This window comes from Pongo abelii, chromosome 20, assembly GCF_028885655.2.
Source record: "Pongo abelii isolate AG06213 chromosome 20, NHGRI_mPonAbe1-v2.0_pri, whole genome shotgun sequence".
NCBI lineage: Eukaryota > Metazoa > Chordata > Mammalia > Primates > Hominidae > Pongo > Pongo abelii.
The window spans coordinates 41343164-41367093 of NC_072005.2; the positions used below are offsets into that span (position 1 = coordinate 41343164).

At 48.8% G+C, this 23930-nt stretch overlaps 1 protein-coding gene across 2 annotated transcripts; it reads right to left on the minus strand.

Moving 5' to 3' along the window:
- Nucleotides 1–88: 88 nt before the first annotated feature.
- Nucleotides 89–4206, minus strand: TYROBP (transmembrane immune signaling adaptor TYROBP). Of its 2 annotated transcripts, none has more exons than XM_009232476.4 (6): nt 4116–4206; nt 3823–3962; nt 3387–3419; nt 3104–3238; nt 2876–2919; nt 89–320 (listed from the first exon to the last, which is right to left on the minus strand). In XM_009232476.4, exons 1-6 carry the CDS (start codon nt 4166–4168, stop codon nt 255–257), a joined length of 471 nt encoding a protein of 156 aa, XP_009230751.2. In that variant the 5' UTR covers nt 4169–4206; the 3' UTR covers nt 89–254. The 2 variants fall into 2 exon arrangements, with proteins under 2 accessions (XP_009230751.2, XP_002829137.2); XM_002829091.6 differs by having other exon boundaries at nt 2876–2922; nt 4116–4199.
- Between the last annotated feature and the right edge of the window lie 19724 nt (nt 4207–23930).

The window sequence follows — 23930 nt, forward strand, 5'->3', positions numbered from 1 at the left end:
CTCCCTCCCATGAACTGTTTCTGGATCCAAGGCCCCCTTAGAACCCCCACATGTCCCCATCCCATCAGCCCAAGGATCTGGCATAATGTTTTTGTGCTTCATGTTTATTTTAAGAGAGTATTGGGGAGCGGTCTGGTCTCTCAGGGATGGCGCTCTGTCGGTCTGTATCTCGGTAGGAGTTGGAATGAGGTGCAGGGTGGGCTTCAGGAATGGCTGGATCCAGGTATCAGGTTGCTGACTGTCATGATTCGGGCTCATTTGTAATACGGCCTGTGTGTGTTGAGGTCGCTGTAGACATCCGACCTCTGACCCTGGAGCTCCTAAAGGAATGGGGGCCATCAGTGGAAGGGACCCACCAAATAAAATCCAGCCTTCTCCCAGTGGCCTGCAATGCCCCTGGCAGCTTCTTCAGCCTTATAGCCATGGAAGAGATCCGGATTTTATTCAAGTACATTCAATGTTCCTCCTTCTCTGCCTCATCAGTGTGCCCCAGCCTCAGGGTCCCTGCGTGTGCTGTTCCCTCTGCCTGGAACTGTGTTCCCCTAGATCCCCTCTCCCTTCAAGTCTCAGCTCACGTCACATCCCCAGAGAGGCATTTCTCAATTTCCCCTCTGTAGTTTCTTCCCCCCACACTCCAGCCACTGTAAAAAAAAAAGGCCTGTTTATCTCCTTTACTGTGCCTCCCAAAATTATTTTATTTGTTCATTTGCTTCAAGTTTGTCTCAATTAGGATATAAACTCTGTCACTGTGTCCCCAGAATCTAGCACTTATAGGTACTGGACACATCCACAGAGGGAATGAATACATCCGGGTAATGCTTTGCCCTAAAATTTCACTGCCATCAGTAACTGGAAAGGCTCCTCGGTCTTCTGGATATCACAGAGCCAAACCTGAGATTCTTAGACTTCACAAAGAAACTTTTATCCACAAGTGAGGTGAATAGGCAAAGCTGGTTGCAGACAATATATCAGACTTCACACAGCAGTATTCACACTTGGGGTAGGGGGAGGATCTATGTGGCCCCCAGGGGCAGGCCTCAGACAGAACCCTAAAATCATATATAATGACTAGTCTGGGCATGCATTCTTCAGGGGAGAGGTCTTAGAGGATCTCATGATCCCCTAAACGGTTAAAAAGGGACATTGACAGAGAGGGGGATAGATGACTAGATTCTCTTGTATACACCATAGTTTTTAAAAAAGAGCTTCAGCCAGGCATGGTGACTCATGCCTATAATCCCAGCACTTTGAGAGACCGAGGTAACAGGATCTCTTGAGCCCAGGAGTTTGAGACCAGCCTGGGCAACATAGTGAGAACCTATCTCTACTTTAAAAAAAAAAAATTAAGGCCGGGCGTGGTGGCTCACACCTCTAATCCCAGCACTTTGGGAGGCCAAGGTGGGCAGATCACGAGGTCAGGAGATTGAGACCAGCCTGGCCAACATAGTGAAACCCCATCTCTACTAAAAATACAAAAATTAGCCGGGTGTGGTGGCATGCACCTGTAGTTCCAGCTACTCGGGAGGCTCAGGCAGGAGAATCGCTTGAACCTGGGAGGTGGAGGTTGCAGTGAGCTGAGACCATGCCATTGCACTCCAGCCTGGGTGACAGAGTGAGACTCCATCTCAAAAAAAAAAAATAAATAAAGTAAAGAAAGAACGAAGAGCTTCAAGAATACTCAACCAGCATGGTTGCTTGTGCCTGTAATCCCAAGATTTTCGGAGGCTGAGGTGGGAGGATCACTTGAGACCAGGAGTTTGAGACCAGCCTGGGCAACATAGTGAGACCCCTGTCTTTTTTTTTTTTTTTTTTGAGATGGAGTCTCACTCTGTCACCCAGGCTCACTGCAACCTCTGCCCTCTGGGCTCAAGCGATTCTCTTGCCTCAGCCTCCCGAGAAGGTGGAATTACAGGCGCATGACACCATGCCCAGCTAATTTTTGTATTTTTAGTAGACATGGGGTTTCACCATCCTGGCCAGGCTGGTCTTGAACCCCTGACCTCCTGATCCACCCACCTCAGCCTCCCAAAGTGCTGAGATTATAGGTGTGCGCCACCATGCCTCGCCAAAAAGAATTTTTTTAAATTATAAACAACACTTACACTGCTCTCAGATTATATGCACAATTTTGTATTTTTTGTGTAGATTTTTCTGAGGAGTCCAGATTTTCTTAGTTTCTCAAAGGGACGCATGGTCCTCAAACCCAAAAAAGAAATTCTAGGACTCCTCTCTTCAGAGTTACCAAGGTAGGGCTGAATGACAGTCTCTGCCCTACTGAGAACATCTCCCACAAATCAGTCATCCTAGGGCTGGGTTTCTTCCAGAAAATTCCTGGCCTGACTTCTGGCAAGGCCTGTGCTTGCACTTACAAAGGCAAAGCCACTCTTTTTTTTTTTTTTTTTTTTGACAGAGTTTCCCTCTTGTTACCCAGCCTGGAGTGCAATTGCGTGATCTTGGCTCACTGAAACCTCCGCCTCCTGAGTCAAAGGATTCTCCTGCCTCAGCCTCCCAAGTAGCTGGGATTACAGGCATGTGCTACCACGCCCAGCTAATTTTGTATTTTTAGTAGAGACAGGGTTTCACCATGTTGGTCTCGAACTCCTGACCTCAAGTGATCCACCTGCCTCGGCCTCCCAAAGTGCTGGGATTACAGGCTTGAGTCACCGTGCCCAGCCCCACTTCACACATTTTAAGCTGACCATAAGCTTCTGGTTGATCATTCGGCCCAGTTTTGGACAAATGTCCCGTGTGCCTTCAAGGTTTGGGGTGCTTTAGGCAGAGTGGCTTTGAGGTCCCTCTGATGGCATGAAGGAGTATCTGGGGCAGATATCCCCAGCAGGAGTGAAATGTGAGGAGGACAGTCTGGTTTTCTCACCTGATAAGGCGACTCAGTCTGAGTGATACGCTGTTTCCGGGTCGCTGCTGGAGGTGAGGGGTGTTGTGGGGTGCAGAGACAGGCAGAGTGGTGAGTTGAGGGTGTTTTGTCATTCCAAATCAGCACCTCCATTACCATCCCTTTGGATGTTTGAGATCTGGGAGTTTACCCAGCCCCCCACCCCCATCTAGGCAAGTCCTCAGGATGTCCCCTGCTAGCCCCACTCACCCTCTGCAGCCCCTCGCCCCTGAGGGACCAGCCGGCCCAGGAAGTACACGGCCAGGGCAATGAGCACTGTCAGCACCAGGTCTCCCAGCACGATCCCTGCCAGCACGCCCGGGCTCACCGTAGAGCAACTGCAATCTGCAGCACAGGGGTCAAGGGAGGTCAGTGTGTGCTGGGAACTGTGGGGAGGGGGTCAGCAGCAGGGAGGTTTGGAAAGGGTGCAGGAGAGACGGAGACAGGGAGGTCTCTGGGAGGTAGAGAGAGGGACTGCTGGGTCTAGGCCTACCGCTCTGGGCCTGGGCCTGGACAGGATGGAGACCTGAGGAGGAAAAAGAAGGTAAACTGAGGCACAGAGTTATGACGGAGGTCGGGGAGGCAAGTTTAGAAGTCAGGGAGGGTGGACCCTGACAGCCAAGAGGTTAGCAAGGGGGAGAGTGTGTCTGGCGGGACTCGGGGCTGGCGTCTGGGCCACCGGACTATGTGCGTTACTTCTGCACAACTTGTCCTGTGGCAACACCCTTAGATGTCTGTTCTCCCCTGCTTATAGCGGACGACAAAACTTGGGGGCTTGGGCTCTGGGAGAAACCCACAGGCTTTGGGAGGCTGGGGACCTGCTCCCATCCCAACACCCACTTTTGGTTCTCTCGTTCCACCTCACTCCCTGCCCTGCCCCAAGCTGAGCCCAGGGACCCGGGAGGCAGCCACGGAAGCCCCCAACTCACCACCTACAGCCAGCAGGAGAGGCAGGAGCAGGAGCCTGCTGCAGGGTTCAAGTCCCCCCATGAAGCCGGATGCTGCTGGACACCACAGTGTAAGGGCCGGTGGGATGTGGCGCAGCGTCCAGGCAAGTGAAGGAGGAAGTCTGAGGCGGGTGGTGGCAGAGGGGAGGAGGGGACAGGGGAGGAGAGACAAACAAAACCCAAGAAAGAATCAGGCCCAGTCACCCAGGGGCCATGCCGCAGGCCCCCAACAACTAGACGTGAAGGGCAAAGGGTACATGAAGTACAAACTTCACCTCCATCCCCAATCAGGGGTCAGACATCGTTTTAACAGGAGGGTCAGTGTCATGACCTTCCTCTGGCTGATTGAAACCAGCTCTGCCTCTTCCTGGCTGGGCAACCTCGAGCAAATCACTCAATTCTTTTTTTTTTTTTTTTTTTTTTTTGAGATGGAGTTTTTCTCTCTTTGCCTAGGCTGGAGTGTAATGGCAGGGTCTCGGCTCACTGCAAAGTCTGCCTCCTGGGTTCAAGTGATTCTCCTGCCTCAGCCTGTCAAGTAGCTGGGATTATAGGCACCTGCCACCACGCCCGGCTAATTTTTTGTATTTTTTTTCTTTTTTTTAGTAGAGACAGGGTTTCACCATGTTGGCCAGCTAGTCTCAAACTCCTGACCTCAGGTGATCCACCCGCCTTGGCATCCCAAAGTGCTAGGATTGCAAGTGTGAGCCACCGCACCCAGCCCCAACCTTTCTGAGCCTCAGTTTCTTCATCTGTAAAACTGGGAGTAAAACGGGACCTATTTTTTAGAGTTGTGGGGATTAAATGAATTAAAGTTCCTAGACCAGGATCTGACACTTGTCAGCTTTTTGAAAGCATCAGCTATGATGATGATGATTTAATCATCAGAACCTTGTGCTGTTTAAAGGATATTACAAGAGCCATCAGCATGTGGGCACTAATGACATGCAGGCACTCTGTCCCAAGCGTTAAATCATTCAGTCCCCGCAATGCCCTTCTAGGGCACACGCTCTTATCATCCCCATAGTTCAGAGAGGTAGAGACACTTGCCTAAGGCTGCACAGCAAATCAAGGTGGAAATGGAACCCAAGACCCAAAAGCAGGTTTTTGACTAGGGGAGAGTCAGGGGGAAAAACAAAGATGAAAGATGGGGAAGGAGAAAACAGCGGCAAAGCTGAGAAAGAAGGTGAGAGTAAGGCAGTGGCACAGACACAGAGGCACGGCTGGCGGCTTGGGGAGAGGCAGGTGGCTGGCTCTCCTGCTGAATGAGGAAGTGGCTGGGAGCAAGGCCCAAGGGAGGCCACCCCAAGGAGACGGGGACTTCTAACCCCCAGCTGGAGCCTGGGGCTGGGGAAGGAGGAACCTGAGGTTAGGGTGCTGGGGGATGAGACAGCTGCAGGAAGCCCCCCTCCCCCATCCACACGTCACACCCACCGCTCCTTGGGCCTGGGCTTAGGAGAAAAAAGGGGAAACTGGATTCTGGTCACAGTGCAGATGCCCAGTGGCCCATGGGGGAGGGGAGGGGAGGAGATTTGGAGCCTGGAGGAGGGTCAGGTCCCAGCTCAGCCCACGGTCACCACTGTTCAGGCCTGGCTGAGTCCCGTCCCTTAAAAACCCAAGCCTCTCCCATTGTGTCTAGAGCAAGCATGGAGGGAACAGACCCTGTAGGTCCTCCCGGGCACACCAGGCCACCTAATGTGTTGGAGCAGAGTGGGCGAGGGGGCAGTCAGAGACCAGAGGAGGGCTCTGAGCCAGGAAGGCCCTGACCTGACTCAGGGGTTCACAGGTTCCCTCCGGCCGCATGTGGGGAGCAGACTGTGGAGGCAGGGCCTGGAGCAGGGAGGCCAGGCTGCTGGGATATTTGTGAGGATATTGTGAGGTCTATTAGAATAATGCCTGGTTGAGTTCAAGACCAGCCCGGCCAGCATGGTAACACCCCATCTCTACTAAAAATTAGGCTGAGCGTGGTGGCTCATGCCTGTAATCCCAGCACTTTGGGAGGCTGAGGCGGGCGGATCACGAGGTCAGGAGATCGAGACCATCCTGGCCAACACAGTGAAACCCGGTCTCTACTAAAAATACAAAAAATTACCTGGGTATGGTGGCAGGCACCTGTAGTCCCAGCTACTCAGGAGGCTGAGGCAAGACAATACCTTGAACCTGGGAGGCGGAGGTTACAGTGAGCTGAGATCGCGCCACTGCACTCCAGCCTGGGCGACACAGCAAGACTCTGTCTCAAAATAATGATAATAATAATAAAGGGCCAAGCGCGGTGGATCACGCCTGTAATCCAACACTTTGGGAGACCAAGGTGGGCGGATCCCCTGAGGTCGGCAGTTCGAGACCAGCCTGACCAATATGGAGAAACTCCATCTCTACTAAAAAATACAAAATTAGCCTGGCGTGGTGGCGCATGCCTGTAATTCCAGCTACTCAGGAGCCTGAGGCAGGAGAATCGCTTGAACCCAGGAGGCAGAGGTTGCAGTGAGCAGAGATTGCACCATTGCACTCCAGCCTGGGCAACAAAAGCGAAACTCAGTCTCAAAATAATAATAATAATAATAATAATAATAATAATAATAATAATAAACTTTCACTCCTGCTCTAAAACTTACCTTGGTTTCTTACTCTGCCTTATGCCCCTTGGTCAAATTCTTTTTTGAGGAGGCAAGGATTGAGGTTGCTGCAGACCCCTATGGATTCACTGCTGCGAACATACTTCGGTACCGTGTGACTTGGATATGTTCTACTGCTAAAAATTAGTATGTCCAGTCTCGAGTTCTCAGCTCAGTTTGATAAAAATCCTCCCTCAGCCAGGTGCAGTGGCTCACGCCTGTAATCCCAGGCGTGATTTTGGATTTTGGGACTTTAGGAGACCGAGGAGGGTGGATCACCTGAGGTCAGGAGTTCGAGACCAGCCTGGCCAACATGGTGAAACCCTGTCTCTACTAAAAATACAAAAAGTAGCTGGATGTGGTGGCAGGCACCTATAATACCAGCTACTTGGGAGGCTGAGGCAGGAGAATCGCTTGAACCTGGGAGGCAGAGGTGGCAGTGAGCCAAGATCACGCCATTGCACTCCAGCCTGGATGACAAGAGTGAGACTTTGACTCAGAAAAAAAAAAAAATCCTCCCTCAGTCCTTCAGCATCAGCCTCCTAGTCTCATCCTCCCCACTTCAGCCAGGCCTGGGCTATCCCCAGAAGATAGTCTCCAAGCACCATCCAGTCATACGGATGTGGCCATAGGGGCTGGAATCAGGGTCCTAGAGCCCCACCTTTAGTTGCTGAGATGTGGGAAAGTCCAAGGGGTCCCCAAGGAACGGACTCGGGTGGTAGCAGACATCTGTGGGCTATGTGGGCTCTTTACTAACCAGAAGTGGAATATTTCAACATTTTAGCAACCAACACAACTGTGCTGACGCAGACCACAGGTGGCAGGTCTGGGCTGGCCTCTGGGCTAGAGGACGGATAAAACACTCTCTTTGGTCAGGCATAGTGGCTCACACCTGTAATCCCACCACTTTGGGAGACTGAGGCGGGTGGATCACTTGAGGTCAGGAGTTTGAGACCATCCTGGCCAACATGGTGAAACCCCGTCCCTACTAAAAAATACAAAAATTAGCCAGGCGTGGTGGTACACATCTGTAATCCCAGCTACTCAAGAGACTGAGGCAGGAGAATCGCTTGAACCTGGGAGGCAGAGGTTGCAGTGAGCCAAGATTGCACCACTGCGCTCAAGCCTGGGCAACAGAGCAAGACTCCGTCTCAAAACAAAACAAAAAAACCCTCTCTCTTTGGATAAAGGAAGAAGCTGAGATTCAGGGCACCCAGCAACAAGGCGCTGCCCCAAGACACTGCCAGACTCCTGGAAGCTGAGCTGAGGGCCTTCACACAAGATCAAGAGGTGAGTGTCTCACCCTCTCTGGGCGGCAGGCCAAGAGTCTCTAATTCTTTTTTTTTTTTTTGAGATGGAGTTTGCTCTTGTTGCCCAGGCTGGAGTGCAGTGGCACGATCTCTGCTCACTGCAACCTCCACCTCCCGGGTTCAAGCAATTCTCCTGCCTCAGCCTCCCAAGTAGCTGGGATTACAGGCATGTGCCACCATGCCTGGCTAATTTTGTATTTTTAGTAGAGATGGGGTTTCTCCATGTTGGTCGGTCTGGTCTCGAATTCGCAACCTCAGGTGATCCGCCTGCCTCCGCCTCGCAAAGTGCTGGGATTACAGGCGTGAGCCACCATGCCCAGCTCTAATTCTATTGTTAAAAATAGGCTGGGCACGGTGGCTCACGCCTGTCATGCCAACACTTTGGGACACCAAGGCAGGCATATTACTTGACCTCAGGATTTCAAGACCAGCCTGGGGTCCAGGCGTGATGGCTCAAGCCTGTAAATCCCAGCACTTTGGGAAGCTGAGGCAGGCGAATTGCTTGAGCCCAGAAGTTTGAGACCAGCCTGAGCAACAGGGCAAAATCCCAGCTCTACAAAAAATACAAAAATTAGCCCAGCATGGTGGCACCCACCTGTAGTCCTAGCTACTCGGGAGGCTGAGGTGGGAGGATCACCTGAGCCTGGGGAGGCAGAAGCTACAGTGAGCTTTGATTGCGCCACAGCAGTCCAGCCTGGGCCACAGAGTGAGACCCTGTCTCAAAAAAGAAAAAAATTAATTAATTTAAAAATCAGACAAATAGCCTAATTTTTAAATGACCAAAACATTTGAACAGACACTTCACTAAAGACGAGACGTGAAGGCCAGGCACGGTGGCTCACTCCTGTAATCCCAGCACTTTGGGAGGCCAAGGTGGGCAGATCACCTGAGGTAAGGAGTTTGAGACCAGCCTAGCAAATATGGTGAAACCACATCTCTGTTAAAAACACAAAAATTATCTGGGCATGGTGGCAGGTTCCTATAATTCCATCTACTCAGGAGGCTGAAGCAGGAGAATCCCTTGAACCCAGGAGACAGAGGTTTCAGTGAGCCGAGATTGCACTGCTGCACTCCAGCCTGGGCAACAGAGCAAGACTCCATCAAAAAAAAAAAAAAAAAAAAAAAGCCAGCGTGGTGGCTCACGCCTGTAATCCCAGCACTTTGGAAGGCCAAGGCGGGCAGATCACCTGAGGTCAGGAGTTCAAGACCAGCCTGGCCAATATGGTGAAACCCCATCTCTACTAAAAATACAAAAATTAGCCAGGCACGGTAGCAGGCATCTGTAATCCCAGCTGCTTGGGAGGCTGAGGCAGGAGAATCACTTGAACCTGGGAGGCAGAGGTTGTAGTGAGCCAACATCGAGCCATTGCACTCCAGCGTGGACGACAAAAGTGAGACTCCATCTCAAAAAAAAAAAAAAGAAGAAGAAGAAGAGACATGAATGGCCAGGAAGCCTGTGAAAAAGTGCTCAGCACTATTAGTCATTAGGGAAATACAAACGAAACCTCAGTGAAATGTCACTGCACACCTACTCAAATGACTAAAATTAAAAAGACTGACCCTATCGAGTGTCAGCAGAAATGTGGAGCAGTTGGAAATCTCAGACACTGCCAGTGGAAATGCAAAATAGAGCAACCACTTTGGAAAATAGTCGGTTGTTTCCTTTAAACATTCTGCAGTAGCTCACACCTGTCATCTCAGTGCCTTAGGGGACTAAGGTGAGAGGATCTCTTGAGGCCAGAAGTTCAAGATCAGCCTGAGAAACATAGCAAGATACCATATTTACAAAAATTGTTCTTTTTTTTTTTTGAGACAGTTTCATTCTGTTACCCAGGCTGGAGTGCGGTGGCACGATCTCAGCTCACTGCAACCTCCGCCTCCTGGGTTCACACAATTTTCATGCCTCAGCCTCCTGAGTAGCTGGGATTACAGGTGCCCACCACCACGCCCGGCTAGTTTTTTGTATTTTTAGTGCAGGCGGGCTTTCACCATGTTGGTCAGGCTGTCCTCAAAGTCCTGACCTTCGGTGATCCACCCTCCTCGGCCCCCTAAAGTGCTGGGATTACAGGCGTGAGCCACTGTGCTGGCCTAATTTTTCTATTTTTCATACAGATGCTTTCACCATGTTGGTCAGACTGATCTCGAACTCCTGACTTCAACTGATCCGCCTGCTTCAGCCTCACAAAGTGCTGAGATTACAGGCGTGAGCCACCCTGCCTGGCCCAAATTTTTTTTTTTTTTTTTTTTTTTTTTTTGAGACGGAGTCTCTCTCTGTCGCCCAGGCTGGAGTGCAGTGGCATGATCTCGGCTCACTGCAGCCTCCCCATCCCAGATTCAAGCGATTCTCCTGCCTCAGCCTCCCAAGTAGCTGGGATTACAGGCATGAGCCACCACACCTGGCTAATTTTTGTATTTTTTTAGTAGGGACAGGGTTTCGCCATGTTGGCCACGCTGTTCTCACACTCCTGGCCTCAAGCGATCCTCCCACCTCAGCCTCCTAAAGTTCTGAGATTACAGGCATCAGCCACCATGCCTGGCCCCCAAAATTGTTTTAAATTAGCTAGGCGTGGTGGAGCGCACTTGTGGTCCCAGCTACTCAGGAGTCTGAAGCAGGAAGGTTGCCTGAACCCAGGGATTTGAGGTTGCAGTGAGCTATCATGGCACCACTGCACTCCAGCCTGGGTGACAGAAGGAGACCCTGTCTCAAGAGAAAGGAAGGAAGAAAGAAGGAAGAAAGGAAGGAGGAAGAAAGGGAGAGAGAGAGAGAGAAAGAAAGAAAGAAGGAAAGAAAAGAAAGAAGAAAGAAAGAGAGACAAAAAGAAATAAAAGAAAAAAGAAAAGAAAAGAAAAGAGGCTGGGGGCAGTGGCTCATGCCCATAATCCCAGCACTTTGGGAGGCTGAGGTGGGCAGATCACGAGGTCAGGAAATCCAGACCATCCTGGCTAACATGGTGAAACCCTGTTTCTACTAAAAATACAAAAATATTAGCTGGGCGTGGTGGCAGGTGCCTGTAGACCCAGCTACTCGGGAGGCTGTGGCAGGAGAATGGCGTGAACCCAGGAGGCGGAGCTTGCAGTGAGCCGAGACTGCACCACTGCACTCCGGCCTAGGCAACAGAGTGAGACTCCGTCTCAAAAAAAAAAAAAACAAAGAAGGGGATGTGTGATATGTTCAATGATATTAGGGAACCCACTGAATCTCTAGGAGGGCCAAGAAATCAGTTCCTGAGCTACACAGATCAGATCCTACTCCTGCCTTGGGGAGCAAACACCTCAGCTCCACTGCTAAAGCGATCTGGGACCTTCTGTGAAGACTTCTGTTATTTGCATCAGACACTGGGGGAAGTTTGGCAGTTTCTAAGAAATTAAACACAAACACACCATACAACCCAACACTCCCACTCCTAGGTATTTACCAAAGAGAAGTGAAAACGTGAGTTTATACAAAAACTAGTACCATATACGAATAGTGGCTTTGTTCATAATTGCCCCAAACTGGAAACAACCGAATGTTCTTCAGTGGATGAATGGATAAACAAGTTGTTTATCCGTTTCTTTGAGATCCACACGGTGGGATACTACTCAGCAATAAAAAGGAATGAACTATTTTTACTTATCTTTTTATTGGAGAAAGGGTCTTGCTCTGTTACCCAGGCTGGAGTGCAGTGGTGCAATCACGGCTCACTACAGCCTCAACTTATTGGGCTCAAGCGATCCTCCCACTTCAGCCTCCCAAGTAGCTGGGACTATAGGTGCGCACCACCATGCCCAGCTAATTTTTATATTTTTCGTAGAGATGATGTTTCGCCGTGTTGTCCAGGCTGGTCTTGAACTCCTGGCCTCAAGTGATCCTCCCGCCTCATTTTCCCAAAGCTCTGGAATTACAGGTATGAGTCACTGCACCTGGCCCCACCAATATTTTTTTCTCCCCTTCTTCTATAGGTGTGAGCCACCACATCTGGATTTTTTTTTTTTTTTTTTTTGAGACAAAGTTTTGCTCTTGTCGCCCACGCTAGAGTGCAATGGTGCAACCCTTGGCTCCCTGCAACTTCTGCCTCCTGGGTTCAAGCGATTCTCCTGCTTCAGCCTCCTGAGTAGCTGCGATTACAGGCATGCATCACCATGCCCAGCTAATTTTTGTATTTTTAGTAGAGACAGGGTTTCATCATATTGGTCAGGCTGGTCTCTAATTCCTGACCTCAGGTGATTTGCCAGCCTCAGCCTCCCAAAGTGCTGGGATTACAGGCGTGAGCCACCACGCCCAACATCCTAATTTTTATTTTTATTTTTATTTTTTTAGAGATGTGGTGTCACTCTGTCACTGAGGCTGTAGTGTAGTAGCAGGAACATAGCTCACTTCAGCCTCGACCTCCCAGGCTCAAACAATTCTCCCACCTCAGATCTGCAAGTAGCAGGGACTACCGGCAGGCGCCACCATGCCGGCTAATTTTTAAAATTTTTTGTAGAGATAGTGTTTCACCACCTTGCCCAGGCTGGTCTCAAACTCCTGAGCTCAGGCAATCCACCTGCCTTGGCCTCCTAAAGTGCTGGGATTACAGGTGTGAGCCCCCTTGCCTGGCCACCCCTTCTTCTACTGAAACAGAATTTGTAGTTGGGCATGAGATTCCCTAGCCAAGAAGGTGTCTCTCATCCTCTTTGGAGCCTGTTGGGGCCATGTATCTGTTTCCTGGCAAATGGAACTTGGGAAGAAATGATGCGGGCAACTTCCAGATTGTGTCCCTAAAGTCAAAGAGTATGCTCTCTCCTTTTCTGCTGTTCCTGTTGGCTGGAATGTGGCCCTTATTCTGGCTGTGAGCACCCACTTTAACCACAACAGCTAACATTTTAAAGGCTTTTTAAGTAGAATCCAAGTAATGCTTGATGGTTTCATCAATTGTGGTTCATTCATAACACAAATGCAGTCATGGCCAGGCGTGGTGGCTCATGCCTATAATCCCAGCACTTTGGGGGGCTGAATTGGGAACCTCAATTGTGGCCAGGAGATCAAGACCAGTCCGGGCAACATAGCGAGACCTTGTCTACGAAAAAAAAAGAACAAACACATCAGCCGAGTGTGGTGGTACATGCCTGTAGTTTCAGCTACTTGGGAGGCTGAGATGGGAGGATCACTCGAGCCCAGGAGATTGAGGCTACCATGAGTCATGATTTGATTGGGCCACTGCACTCCAGCTTGGGCAACAAGGACAGAGCAAGACTCTGTCTCAAGGAAAAAAAAAAATTAAGAACTTGCCACAGTGGCTCATGCCTGTAATCCCAGCACTTTGTGGGGCCAAGGCAGGAGGATTGCTTGAGGTCAGGAGGTGTAGACCGGCCTGGGCAACATAGAGAGACACTCTCTCTACAAAAAAATTTAAAATTAGCCGAGCGTGGTGGCACACACCTACAGTCTGAGCTACTTGGGGGGCTGAGGTGGGAAGATCACTTGAGCCCTGGAGGTCGAGGCTACAGTGAGCCGAGATCACGCCACTGCACTCCAGCCTGAGTGACAGATCGAGACTCTGTCTCCCAAAAAAAAGAATTAATGGCCAGGCGCGGTGGCTCAAGCCTGTAATCCCAGCACTTTGGGAGGCTGAGGTGGGCAGATCACAAGGTCAGGAGATCGAGACCATCCTGGCTAACACAGTGAAACCCTGTCTCTACTAAAATTACAAAAAAAATTAGCCGGGTGTGGTGGCGGGCGCCTGTAGTCCCAGCTACTCAGGAGGCTGAGGCAGGAGAATGGCGTGAACCCAGGAGGCGGAGCTTGCAGTGAGCGGATATCACGCCACTGAACTCCAGCCTGGGCGACAGAGTAAGACTCTGTCTCAAAAAAAAAAAAGAATTAACATTCACCAAAAGATATCTTAGAATGATAATGTGGCTGTATATTTAGATCCATATTTTAAAAGATCATTATTACTTAGCGATATGTACATCCTACAAATTTGGGAGGTGAAATAAGAAGACGTCTGGAATGTGTTAAAAGCAATCCAATAAAGAAGAAGTAGGTTCAGGTAGAGAGGGAATAAGATTAGCCATGAATTGACAATTATCAAAGCTGGCAATAAGTCTATGGGAATTCATTATACGGTTCTCTCTACTTTTGTGTATGTTTGAGATTTTTTATTAAAAAAAAAGATAACCATTAGAAAATGGTTACAGAGTAGGAGAAGAAATTTGTAACACATAATACAATGAATCTGAACATATCCTGCAAACATAAATAACTCCTTAAAAACAAACAGCAACCCCCAGAAGAAAAATTGGCAAACTCAAGTAGACACTTAATTAATTAATTTATTTTATTTTATTTTATTTTTTGGAGACAATCTCACTGTCACCCAAGCCGGAATGAAGTGGTACGATCTTGGCTCATTGCAACCTCCGCCTCCCAGGTTCAAGCGATTCTGCTGCCTCAGTGTCCCGAGTAGCTGGAATTACAGGCACGTGCCACCACACCTGGTTAATCTTTGTATTTTTAGTGGAGACGGGGTTTCGCCAGGTTGACCAGGTTGTTCTCAAACTCTTGAGCTCAGGCAATTGGCCCGCTTTGGCCTCCCAAAGTGCCTGGATTACAGGCATGAGCCACTGCGTCTGGCCAATTGATTTATTTATTTGAAACAGGGTCTCACTCTGTTACCCAGGCTGGAGTAGAGTGGCATAATCCTAGCTCACTGCAGCCTCAACCTCCCTGGCCTAAGCCATCCTCCCACCTCAGCCTCCCAAGTAACTAAGACCATAAGTATGGGCCACTATGCCCGGCTAATTTTTAAATTTTTTTAGAAACAGGGTCTTGCCCAGGCTGGTCTCAAACTCCTGGGCTCAAGGCATCCTCTGGCCTTGGCCTCCCAAATTTCGGGGATTGCAGGCATGAGCCACTTCAAGCAAGCACTTCAGAAAAGAGGAACTCTAAATGGCAATAAAGGTGTGAAAAAGGTGCTCATCCTCAGAAGGAGAACGAACATTAAAACAATGCAGGGCCTGGTGTGGTGGCTCACGCCTATAATCCTAGCACTTTGGGAGGCTGAGGTGCATCACCTGAGGTCAGTAGTTCAAGACCAGCCTGGCCAACATGGCGAAACCCTGTCTCTACTAAAAATACAAACATAGCCGGCATGGTGGCACATGACTGTAATCCCAGTTACGAGGCCGAGGCAGGAGAATTGCCTGAACCCGGTAGGCAAAGGTTGCGGTGAGCCAAGATTGCAACACTGCACTCCAGAGTGAGCGACAAGAGTCAGACTCCGTCTCAAAAAACAGACAAAACTAGTAGCACGAAACCACTCCACACCTTTCCCTCTACCCCTAGAAATGTCAAAATTTTCAAAATCCAACACTACCAGATGTGGTGAAATGTGGAGCCACAGAAAACTTCATACACCTCTGAAGGAGGCAGAGGGGTTGAACCACTTTGAAAAACAGTTTGGCACTTTATTTCCCAGGGACCCAGAACTTCCGCCCCTATCCGTATCAGAGAGAGATGGGTGCAATAGATGCCAGGAGCCTTGTGTAAGGATAGTCACTCTATTTGTAAAGCCACCCTATTTGTAAGGCTTTTCAAAGGAAACAACCCAAAGGCCCATCGCAGGAGAAAGGATACATACCTTGGGGCATATCACACAATGGAATACCGTGTAACCATGGGAATACATACCCTAGATCCATCTGCCACAACATGGATTTATCTCTCAAAGATAATGTTGAGTGGAAGAAGAAAGAAGCCGAGGGCATGGTGACTCACGCCTGTAATCCCAGCACTTTGGGAGGCCGAGGAGGGTGGATCACCAGAGGTCAGGAGATCGAGACAACCCTGGCTAACACGGTGAAACCCCGTCTCTACTAAATATAAAAAAAATTAGCTGGGCATGGTGGCAGGCACCTGTAATCCCAGCTACCCGGGCGGCTGAGGCAGGATAACGGCGTGAACCCGGGAGGCGGAGCTTGCAGTGAGCTGGGATCGCACCACTGCACTCCAGCCTGGGCGACAGAGCGAGACTCCGTCTCAAAAAAAAAAAAAAAAAGCCGCATACAAGAGTATATACAATATGGTTCCTCCTTCCATAGAGTTAAGAAATAGTCCAAATTAGACTACACTGTTTTAGGAAGCATACATGTAAGGCAACATTATTATTATTATTATTATTGAGACGGTCTCGCTCTATTGCCCAGGCTGGAGTGCAGTTGCCCGATCTCGGCTCACTGCAAGCTCCGCCTCCTGGGTTCACGCCATTCTCCTGCCTCAGCCTCCCGAGTAGCTGAGACTACAGGCGCCCGCCACCACGCCCGGCTAATATTTTTTGTATTTTTTAGTAGAGACAGGGTTTCACTGTGTTAGCCAGGATGGTCTTGATCTCCTGACCTCGTGATCTGCCCGCCTCGGCCTCCCAAAGTGCTGGGATTACAGGCGTGAGCCACCGCGCCTGGCCTATTATTATTATTATTATTATTATTATTATTATTATTATTGTAGACAGGGTCTGGCTTTGTCACCCAGGCTGGAGTGCAATGGCACAATCACTGCAGCCTCAAACTCCCAGGCTCCAGCAATCCTCCCACCTCAGCCTCCCGAGTAGCTTGTACTACAGGTGCATGCCACCACTTCTGGGTAATTTTCTTTTTTCTTTTTTGTAGAGATGAGGTTCTCACTATGTTGCCCGGGCTGGTCTTGAACTTCTGTGCTCAAGGGATCTTCTTGCTTCAGCCTCCCCAAGTGCTGGAGTAACAGGCGTGAGTCACCTTGCCCCGCCAATAGGTGGCAAAATAATTAAGAAAATCAGAAGTGTTCCATCAGAACCAACATGGTGGTTGCCTTTCAGGGGACAGTACACTTTGTGAATAAAAAGGAACAAAAGAGGAATATTCTAGAATACATCAATTACATTTATTTATTTATTTTTAATACAGGGTCCCCCTCTGTCACCCAGGCTGGAGTGCGATGACACAATCTCAGCTCACTGCAGCCTCGACCTCTGGGGCTCAAGTGATCCTCCCACCTCAGCTTTCCAAGTAGCTGGGACTACAGGCGCGTGCTACCACGCCCAGCTAATTTTTTGTATTTTCGGTAGAGACGGGGTTTCATCACATTGCCCAGGCTGGTCTCAAACTCCTGAGCTCACGTGATCTGCCCACCTCTGACCTCTTTCTTCATGTGGAAGTAGATGCCTGAATAATTTTACTCAATGATTCACTGTGCTGTGCATTTGCCTTCATCTATAGGCATTCTGTATGTCACAACAGATAAAGTTTAAAAGATCTAGCCAGGCATGGTGGCTCATGCCTGTGATCCCAGCACTTTCGGAGGCTGAGGCAGGAGGGTCACTTAAGCCCACAAGTTCAAGACCAGCCTGGGCAACATAGTGAGACCCTGTCTCTACAAAAAAATTAAAAAATTAGCCAAGCATGGTGATGTGCACCTGAGATATCAGCTACACAGGAGGCTGAGGCAGGAGGATCCCTTGAGCCCAAAAGGTTGAGGCTGCAGTGAGCCATGTTTGTGCCACTGCACTCCAATCTGGGTGACAGAGTGAGACCCTGTCTAAAAAAAAAAACGCTACGCAAAAATTAGCTGAGTGTGGTGGCGCGCACCTGTAATCCCAGCTACTTGGGAGGCTGAGGTAGGAGAATCGCTTGAACCTGGGAGGCGGAGGTTGCAATAAGCCAAGATTGTGCCATTGCACTTCAGCCTGGGCAACAGAGAGACTCCATCTCAAAAAAAAAAAAAAAAAAACCTAACTAATAATGCTTGCTCATTATAAAAAATTTGAAAAATGCAGCAAAATAAAAAAAAAGAAAAAGAAAATTCACCTACCTCTAAGAGACAGCTTCTATTAATGTTTATATTTCCTGTCTTTTACTGGCATATTTGTATGTATTCTGACCATCCTCTATATGCAAATTTGCATCCTGACCATACTCTATATGCAAATTTGCATCCAGCACATTTTTGCAAACAATTTTTATTAACTTGGAATGAACAGCTATATTTCCTTCAACTGCTCAAATATGACCTGACCTCACTGTTGTACACCACCTTTTTGCTCTGGAAAGTAACCAAAGAGATGATCCTCACAGTCCTTAGGGCAGAATAAATTATGTTTTTTCTTTTTCTTTTTTTTCACTCTGTTGCCCACGCTGGAGTACAGTGGCTCGATCTTGGCTCACTGCAACCTCTCACTCCCAGGTTCAAGTGATTCTTCTGCCTCAGTCTCCCCAGTAGCTGTGGTTATAGGCGTGTGCCACCACACCTGGCTAATTTTTGTATTTTTAGTAGAGACGGGGTTTCGCCATGTTGCCCAAGCTGATCTCAAATCCCTGGACTCAAGTGATCCACCTGCCTCAGCCTCCCAAAGTGCTGGAATTGCAGGTGTGAGTCACCACACCTGGCCAGGACACAATACATTTTTTTATTTGTTTTGTTTTATTTTATTTTTTGTTTTTTGAGACGCAGTATCGCTCTGTTGCCCAGGCTGGAATGCAATGGTGTGATCTTGGCTCACTGCAACCTCCACCTCCCAGGTTCAAATGATCCTCCTGCCTCAGCCCCACTAGTAGCTGGGATTACAGGCACACGCCACTGTGTCTGGCTAATTTTTGTATTTTTAGTAGAGACAGGGTTTCGCCATGTTGGCCAGGCTGGTATCAAACTCCTGACCTCAGGTGATCCACCCACCTCAGCCTCCCAAAGTGCTGGGATTACAGGCGTGAGCCACTGCACCTGGCTTTTTTTTTTTTTTTTTTTTTTTTTGAGACAGAGTCTCACTCCGTCGCCAGGCTGGAGTGCAGTGGCACAATCTCGGCTCACTGCAACCTCTGCCTCCCGGGTTGAAGCGATTCTCCTGCCTCAGCCTCCCGAGTAGCTGGGACTACAGGTGTGCGCCACCATGCCTAGCTAATTTTTGTATTTTTAGTAGAGACGGGGTTTCACCATGTTGGCCAGGATGGTCTCGATCTCTTGACCTCGTGATCTGCCCACCTTGGCCTTCCTAAGTCCCGGGATTACAGGCGTGAGCCACCATGCCTGGCCCAGAATAAATTAAACATTAAAGCTTAGATTTCATTTCTCAGTTCACTTGTATTTAGAAAGAGCTGTGGGGGCGAATCTGTTTCCCTTTTCCTCTTCCCCCTGCCTGGGAGCCATCCTGGATCTTTCAGGCCAGTGCTCTCCCAGGGATAGTAGCACAAAAGTGGAAGCCACTTGGATCTCTGACTCCGTGAAGCCTTCACACCAATTCTGCATTCTTTATGTTTGGTCAATTTGTAGGAGAGAAATAAAGCTCGATTTTGCTTAAGCCACTATTATATTGAGTTCTGTTTCAGGGCTCATATCCTACCATTCCTGTGTCTTGTCTAACAAACAGTGCTCGTGAAATATGATCCATTTCTCATATTCCTGAATCTCTTTAGAAACACCAGTCTTGAGGCTGGGTTCAGTGGAAGGCCAAGGCAAGAGAATCACTTGAGGCCAAGAGTTCAAGACCAGCCTGGGCAATATAACAAGACCCCCATCTCCACATACATGAAATAAAAAAATTACGAGGTGGGTGGATCATCTGGGGTCAGGAGTTCGAAACAAGCCTGGTCAATACGGTGAAACCCCGTCTCTACAAAAATACAAAAATTAGCCGGGCATGGTGGCGCACGCCTGTAATCCCAGCTACTCAGGACGCTGAAGCGGGAGAATTGCTTGAAACTGGGAAGTGGAGGTTGCAGTAAGCGGAGATCACGCCACTGCACTCCAGCCTGGGTGACAGAGTGAGACCCTGTCTCAAAAAAATACTTAAATAAATAATTTATGGTGCAATAAAAATCCTTGTAGTGAAATCTTTTCCCACTTGCTGGAGTACTTCCAGGAAGTAAATTCCTAGAAGTAGAAATAATGGATCAACAGATGTGCACATTTTCAGGCTTTCAATGCAGGCTGCCCAGTTCTTCTTCAGAAAGGTCATCCTCGTTTGCAGCCAGCAATGGGAGTGGGGTCTCCCATGTCCCTGTGCTCTCCTTGGCTATAGGGAACCAGATTTCTAATATGTCTGCTGATTTGACAGGCAAAGAGGAGGGTTTCAGTACTTCAAGTTCAGTTATTACTGGGGGTAAATTTGGCTTTGATCAATTTCAGCTATTTGTATTTCTTTTGTGAATTGTCTTTTCCTCATTTGCCCATTTCTCTTTTGGCTGATTGGCTTCTCATTAAATTTATTAATGTTTTCACTACCTTAAGGATGTTAATTATTTTTCTTGTTTTCCTTTAAAAAAATTTTTTTTTAAAGAGACACAGTCTCACCCTACATTCCAGGCTGGAGTGCAGTGACAGATCATAGCTCGCTGTAATCTCCTGGGCACAAGAGATCTTCCTGCCCCAGCCCCCGGAGTAGCTGGGACTACAAGCATGCACCACCACACCCGGCTAATTTTCATATTTTTTTTTTAGAGACAGGGTTTCACCATGTTGCCCAGGCTGGTCTTGAACTCCTGAGCTCAAGTGATCCTCTTGCCTTGGCTTCCCAAAGTGCTGGAATTACAGGTGTGAGCCACCACACCCAGCCTCTTCCCACATTTTACTCTAGTCCATCTGGAATTTATTTTCATTTATCAGTCTCCAAATTAATATTTGTATCTCAAATGGCTAAGACAGAAATCCAACTGCTGTGACATTATGCTTCTGTTCTATAATGCATTCTTGCTCTTCTGCTCTGTCTTTGGCCAGTCATTCTGGTACATTACCCATCAAGATTGTTCTTACACTGAAACACACTTTAAATTATGTGAGCTTCATGATGTTACTATCTTGTCACCAGGCTCTAACCACAGCACCTAGAGCCCGGCACATGGCAGGATCTCAAGAAATATCTGGCAAAAGAATGAATTAGTGAATGAATAAGTGGGAAAATAAATGAATAAATACAATATGCAGCTGGGCGTGGTGGCTCACACCTGTAATCCCAGCACTTTGGGAGGCCAAGGCAGGAGGATTGCTCAGCCAGTTCTGGCCCTGGTCAACAGCCCAGCTGAGCTCGAAACCAACAGCCAGTGACATTGCCAACCATGGACATCAGCCACCTTGGACATCAGCCACGTTGGACATCAGCCTGGTTGAATCTTCACATGACTACAGCTCCCTCCAACATCTGACTTCACCACATGAGTAACACCAAGCAAGAACCACCCTACTGAGCCCTTCCTAAATTCCTGACCCAAAAACTCAGAGGGAAACTAAAATAGTTGTTTTAAGCCACTTAACTTGGGGATAATCAGTTAGTAATAGATAACTGAAACACTGGGTTTGCAAACTCAACCCTCACTCTAACCCTACAGCATCCAGATGTTTAATGTAAAGAGTGAGTTGGGCCTGGTGTGGGTGAGCAGGTGCGGTGGGAGCCCTGAGGCACCCAGCCCATGCTGCACTGCCCTGAGCTGTATGTGTGCCCAGATTTGTTCCTTGCCCTCCCCTTTCTTCCTGCATCCTAGGCTGCTATTTCCAGTCTTCCCTCCAGCTGGGATTCGACCAACGGGAAGCTCAGGTAGGAGGCTGGAGGACCAGAACAAGCAGCCAGGGTCATTCCACTCCCCAAGGGTCATTCTCCCCCTTCTCCTGGTAGTTATGCCTCCTCTAGAGCCCCAGCTCCTGCCAGCCAGACAATCCCACTGTGTTCCCAGCTTCTACTAGGAAACCTTATCTCTGGGCTCTGGTGACACCACCTCCTCCCTTTGTTCTTCCAACCTACGGTGGAGGCAGCTTCACTCTGCTGCTAATTTCCAGTTTATTCACTGACTTCTGCTGGGCCCCTCAGTTCCTCCTTCCCTACTTAACCATCTCCATCTCCAGGTGTTCATGTCCCCCTGTGTTTTTGTCGTTGTTGTTGTTTATTTATTTATTTATTACAGACGGTTTCCTTCAGTTACCCAGGTTGGAGTGCAGTGGTGCAATCATAGCTCACTGCAGCCTCTAACTCCTAGGCTCAAGTGATCCTCCTGCCTCAGCCTCCTGAGTAGCTGGGAATACAGGCACCGGCCACCACACCCAGGTATTTCTATTTATTTTATTTATTTATTTATTTTGTAGAGATGGGGTTTCACTATGTTGCCCCGGCTGGTCTCCAACTCCTGGCCTCAAGGGATCCTCCCACCTCGGCCTCCCAAAGTGCTGGGATTACAGGCATGAGCCACCATGCCCAGGATGCAAATCCCAATGAAGAGGAAGAACAGGATGCGGGACTTGCCATGCAGAGAATGAAAGGTGGGTGCTGTGTGAACGTGGGTACAGGGAAGTTGGGCTTTCATTGGGGTGGCACAATGGCAGCTCTGAGGCGAAGGCATCAGAGCAAAAGAGAAGGAAAAGAGGGAGCCTGCCCTGCAAAGATCTGGCAGAACCGTGTTCCCAGAAGAGGAACGGCTATCACAAAGACCCAAGGCAGGAAAGAGCTGGGAGTGCCTGAGGAACAGGGAGAAGGTTGATGGGGCTGGGGCAAAAAGAGCAGGATCATGGGGAGATGATATGAGGATGGAGAAGTTGCTGTGGTCACACGATGGAGGGCCACGGGGGCCACGGGAACCACGGGCAGGAGTTTGTGCAACCAGTTTGTCCATTACCCAATGCACACAGCAAATCAAGACAGCCAGTTGCAGCTGAGAAAGAGGATTAGTTGTAGGGTCAACAAATAAAAACTTGGGAGAGAAGCTCAAATTCATCTTCCTCAGGAATCTGGAGCAAGGATTTTTTTTTTTTTTTTTTTTTTGAGATGGAGTCTTGCTTTGACACCAAGGCTGGAGTGCAGTGGTGCCATCTCCGCTCACTGCAAGCTCCGCCTCCTGGATTCACACCATTCTCCTGCCTCAGCCTCCCGAGCAGCTGGGACCACAAGCACCTGCCACCACGCCCGGCTAATTTTTTTGTATTTTTAGTAGAGATGGGGTTTCACCGTGTTAGCCAGGATGGTCTCGATCTCCTGACCTCGTGATCCGCCCGTCTCGGCCTCCCAAAGTGCTGGGATTACAGGCGTGAGCCACCACGTGGGGCAAGGATTTTTAAGGATTTTGGGATGAGACAAAGTATGGATATTGTTGTTGGAAGACTGCAGGGTGAAGTTTCGGGACATGGAGAGGAAGAAGCAGTATTCTCATACTACTCGCAGTCCTCTGTGTGGGTCTTCACATTGGTTGCTGGAATTTGGGGGTCTGAAAAACAACTCAAGTGATCTTTTTTTAAAAAGCCTTAAGATTCTAATGTCAGAGATCCTGTCTGTGGGAACAACGGAGATGCAAGACAATTAAATGATCTTATGACCCTAGCGTCAGAAATCCTATCTATAGGCCAGGCACAGTGGCTCACCCCTGTAATCCCAGCACTTTGGGAGGCCGAGGCAGGTGGATCACCTGAGGTCAGGAGTTTGAGACCAGCCTGGACAACATGGTGAAACCCCGTCTCTACTAAAAATACAAAAATTAGCTGGGCATGGTGGCAGACGCCTGTAATGTCAGCTACTCAGGAGGCTGAGGCAGGAGAATCGCTTGAACTTGGGAGGGGGAGGCTGTAGTGAGCCAACATCATGCCATTTCACTCCAGCCTAGGCAACAAGAGCAAAACTCTGTCAAAAAAGAAAGAGAGAAAGAGAGAAAGAAAGAAAGCAAGAAGGAAAGAAGGAAAGAAAAGAAAGAAAGGAAGGAAGGAAGGAAGGAAGGAAGGAAGAAACGAAAAGAAAGAGAAAGAAAGAAATCCTATCTATAGGAACAATGGGGGTCTAGTACCACCTGACTTTTAGCAACAAGGAAGTGGACCAAAGTGCAGCCTGATTATGTTTAATTATAACTACATTTCTGGGGCTCCATGGCTCGCCTGTAATCCCAGCACTTCGGGAGGCTGAGGCGGGCGGATCTTTTGAGGTCAGGAGTTTGAGACCAGCCTGGCCAACATGGTGAAACCCCGTCTCTACTAAAAATACAAAAATTAGCCAGGCGTGGTGGTGGGCACCTGTAATCCCAGCTACTCAGGAGACTGAGGCAGGAGGATCACTTGTACCCGGGAGTTGGAGGTTGCAGTAAGCGGAGATCGCACTACTGCACTCCAGCCTGGGTGACAGAGTCAGACTCAAAAAAAAAAAAAAAAAAAAAAGACAGGTGTGGTCGGCTTGTTAACATGCAGACTGCTGGGTCCCCCAGAGATTCTGGATCAGTA